The sequence below is a fragment of the Bipolaris sorokiniana genome (genome assembly GCF_000338995.1).
Source record: "Bipolaris sorokiniana ND90Pr unplaced genomic scaffold COCSAscaffold_31, whole genome shotgun sequence".
NCBI lineage: Eukaryota > Fungi > Ascomycota > Dothideomycetes > Pleosporales > Pleosporaceae > Bipolaris > Bipolaris sorokiniana.
This window is the reverse complement of record NW_006911925.1, coordinates 1-3,325: the sequence shown is the minus strand read 5'-3', so window position 1 is coordinate 3,325 and position 3,325 is coordinate 1. Positions and strand designations below refer to the sequence as shown.

At 37.7% G+C, this 3,325-nt stretch overlaps 3 protein-coding genes across 3 annotated transcripts; all 3 read left to right on the top strand.

The window, feature by feature from the left end:
• Positions 1–1,321: 1,321 nt before the first annotated feature.
• Positions 1,322–1,507, top strand: COCSADRAFT_104496 (uncharacterized protein; the record flags this gene model as incomplete). The annotated part of the gene is made up of 1 exon (XM_007707916.1): positions 1,322–1,507. A coding segment is annotated over one exon (186 nt), but the record flags the coding sequence as incomplete, so codon positions are not given.
• Positions 1,508–1,963: 456 nt separating this feature from the next.
• On the top strand, positions 1,964–2,113 carry COCSADRAFT_104489 (uncharacterized protein; the record flags this gene model as incomplete). Its single annotated transcript, XM_007707915.1, has 1 exon — positions 1,964–2,113. A coding segment is annotated over one exon (150 nt), but the record flags the coding sequence as incomplete, so codon positions are not given.
• A 961-nt stretch (positions 2,114–3,074) lies between these two features.
• COCSADRAFT_165828 (uncharacterized protein) lies at positions 3,075–3,315 on the top strand (the record flags this gene model as incomplete). Its single annotated transcript, XM_007707914.1, has 2 exons — positions 3,075–3,212; positions 3,268–3,315. The coding sequence occupies 2 exons, from the start codon at positions 3,075–3,077 to the stop codon at positions 3,313–3,315; spliced, it is 186 nt and encodes a 61-aa protein (XP_007706104.1).
• Positions 3,316–3,325: the final 10 nt, after the last annotated feature.

The following is a 3,325-nucleotide window of genomic DNA, read 5'->3' as shown; positions in this document are numbered from 1 at the left end:
CCCGATTAAAACGCGTCGCAAGTCTGTCTGTACGCTTAACGAAGTTGGCTGGCCACTTCTGCCCAACCTGGCCAGCACCACGCGCAGCTAACAGTCTATCGGCCATATCGCGCACAGCTACGTAGGTAGGCGAAAATCCGCGTAGATCTAGATCAAGTATATAATTAACTATTACCTCCTCTTCTAGCTTGGTAAGCTTCTTTGAGTTGGGCTGGCAATCGCGTCGGGCAGGCTTCCCATTGCGCCTGTTCTGTAGCGTTGATCGTGTCACATTAAATGTTGCTGCTGCACGTCGGTTGCTCTGGATTTGATGAGCATTAAGAGAAGAGATAGCAAGCTGAATATCTGTTTCATTTGAAGGCATTTAGAATATACTGCGTGGAGTGGTTGTGTATAGAGTTAAACCGCGTGCGCAAACTTGGTGGGGTGGCCAACTCGCTTGCCTGGCCAACTCGCTTATCCAGCACGTTACGGACTCTTTGAGTACACGGTTATGCCGTTCGGATTGACGAATGCGCCGGTAACCTTTCAATTAGTTATTAATAACGCACTCTACGAATACCTTGGAATCTTTATTACCGCGTATTTGGACGATGTACTAGTGTACTCTAGTGGCACACGCGAAGAATATGTTGAGTATGTTAAGAAGGTCCTACGAAAGCTTAAGGAATATAAGCTATACCTTTAACTAGGAAAGTGTGAATTTTATATATAGGAAACGGAATTTCTTGGATTTATTATATTAACCGAAGGAGTGAAAATGAACCTAAAGAAGATATAGACTGTATAGGAATAGCTAATACCTAAAATAGTTAAGGATATTTAATCCTTCTTAGGATTTGCGAATTATTATCGAAAGTTTATTAGAGATTACTTAAAAATCACAGCACCTCTTATAGAAGTGACGAAAAAGGAAATAGGTTTTAAATAGGAATAGGAACATTAAGAGGCTTTCGATCGAATTAAGTAGATATTCCTGGAGGCGCTAGTACTCAAGATGTACAGCCCTTAACGACCTACCAGAGTTGAGACTAACGCGTCTGACTATGCACTTGGAGCTGTATTGTTACAGTAGTGCCTAGATAGAAAATAGAGACTAGTGTTCTACTATTCACGAAAGTTCTCTAGAGTAGAACTTAACTATAATGTTTACGATAAGGAACTACTTAGAGTAGTTAATGCCTTTAAATAATAGGAAGTGTACCTGTTAGGACTCCCTAAACAGATTAAGGTTTTTACTAATTACTAGAACTTAATGAGTTTTATAATAACGAAAAAACTCAACTAACGATAAGTATAATAGATAGAGACACTAGCCTAGTTCGACTTCAAGATCACGCACCGCGCAGGGACGCTTAATAGAGTAGCGAACGTTTTAAGTAGAAGGTCTAATTTGCGCGAAGAGGGTTATAAAGAACTACATAACGCCTTACTTAAGATAATACCTAATGGTAGTCTAAAGTACAACCAGCTAGAACTAGCTAAGGTAGCTAAGGTAGCTGAGTAAGTAGAAACACTCGAACAATAATAGTAGGAAAAGGCAACGCTATAGCAGCAAATACCAGAATACCCGCTGGAAGTAATAAATAATAGGAGAGAACTTAGAGCTCTAAGAGAAGGTATATAGACATACGTACCCCCTTATATAAGAGCTGAACTTATTAAGACACTATATAAGTCCCTAGAATACGGACATATAGTAGTAGACGAAATAGTTAGACGACTAAAAAGGATATTTAAGATACTACGCTTGCGAGCGAAGGTGCAGGAAATACTAGGCAACTGTTTAGTATATTACTAGAATAAGCCTAAGAGATATAAGCTCTACGGCCTATTATAACCTCTACAGCCACTATCTAGACTATAGATAAGTATAATAATAGACTTTATAGTAAAGCTCCTAAGATCATTAGAACTAAAATCAGCTCGATTTTATAATACAATCCTAGTAATCGTAGACTAATTAACTAAGGCAGCGAAATTCGTGCTTATAGAAGAAACTATTATAGTAGATAAATGCGCGTACGAGGTTATAAAGGCACTAGTATTAGAGTATAGGATATCTAAAGAGTTCATTACTAATCGTAATAAACTGTTTACGTCTAAATACTAGAGCACATTCCTAGCAAAGTTAGGTGTTAAGAAGAAGCTTTTAATAAGCTTTTACCTAGAAACAGACGGCTAGACGGAACGAACAAACTAGACATTAGAATAGTATCTATAGATATACGCTAATAAGTTGTAAGATAACTAGGTAGAACTACTACTAACAGCGTAATTAGCCTACAATAGTATGAAATTAGCAACAATAAAGCATTTACCGTACTACGCGAACTATGGATATAAGCCGACTACTTATTAAGATCTAAGGAATATTGAAAATATCGCGGTAGGAGTAGACGATAAAGCGAAACTTATGCGAGAATTATACGAAGAATTAAGTAAGAATATAGCTTAATAAAATCTTACAACATCTAAAGCAGCGAATAAGTAAAGAATTAAGGGACTAACCTTTAAGAAGGGGGATAAAGTTTTTCTATTAAGATAAAACCTAAAAACTAAACGACTATACAGAAAATTGGACAACCTCTAAATAGGACTATTTAAAATTCTAGAGAAAATAGAAAAAGTAAACTATAAGTTAAAACTCTTATAAAGTATACAAATCCACCCTATATTTTATAAGAAACTTCTAGAACTAGCACCTCTAGATACTAAGCTAGTAACAGATATAGAGCTCGAAGACAACAAGTATAAGGTCGAGGAAATTAAGGACCTGCGGAAAATTAGTAGTTAGTAGAAGTACTTAGTTAAGTAGTAAGGATAGCTAAAAAGCTATAATACTTAGGAATCTAAAGGAAATCTGACATACACAACTGCAGACAACTTCGAGTTTTCTAGAATAGGTGTAATTTTAGTCAAATATATATAAACCCCTCGCGAGAAATCGATTACAATCACCTTTAAAGCGTGCACGCCACGCGCTGTGGAGCTATAGGCTGTTAAAGTGATCACTTTAGACACGTCTTATTTTTCACCGAAAAACACACAGACCAGGTGGATTAGTAATCAAAATGCCACCCGATAGTGATACTATCGACGTACACGTGCCAGGCACCCAGGCGAGAGCAGAAATCGAAGCTCAGATCCAGAATGAGATAGATATGGAAACCACGGAACCAGCGACGCCTACGCAGACTACTATACCTAGCGTAGTTGAAATACCAATCCTCCCACCAAATAAACGGCAGGCAAACTTCTCGCCAGAAATACGCACTAGGAGCAACTTCTCACCATTTAGAGAGCTACGCTTAGATTCAGTACT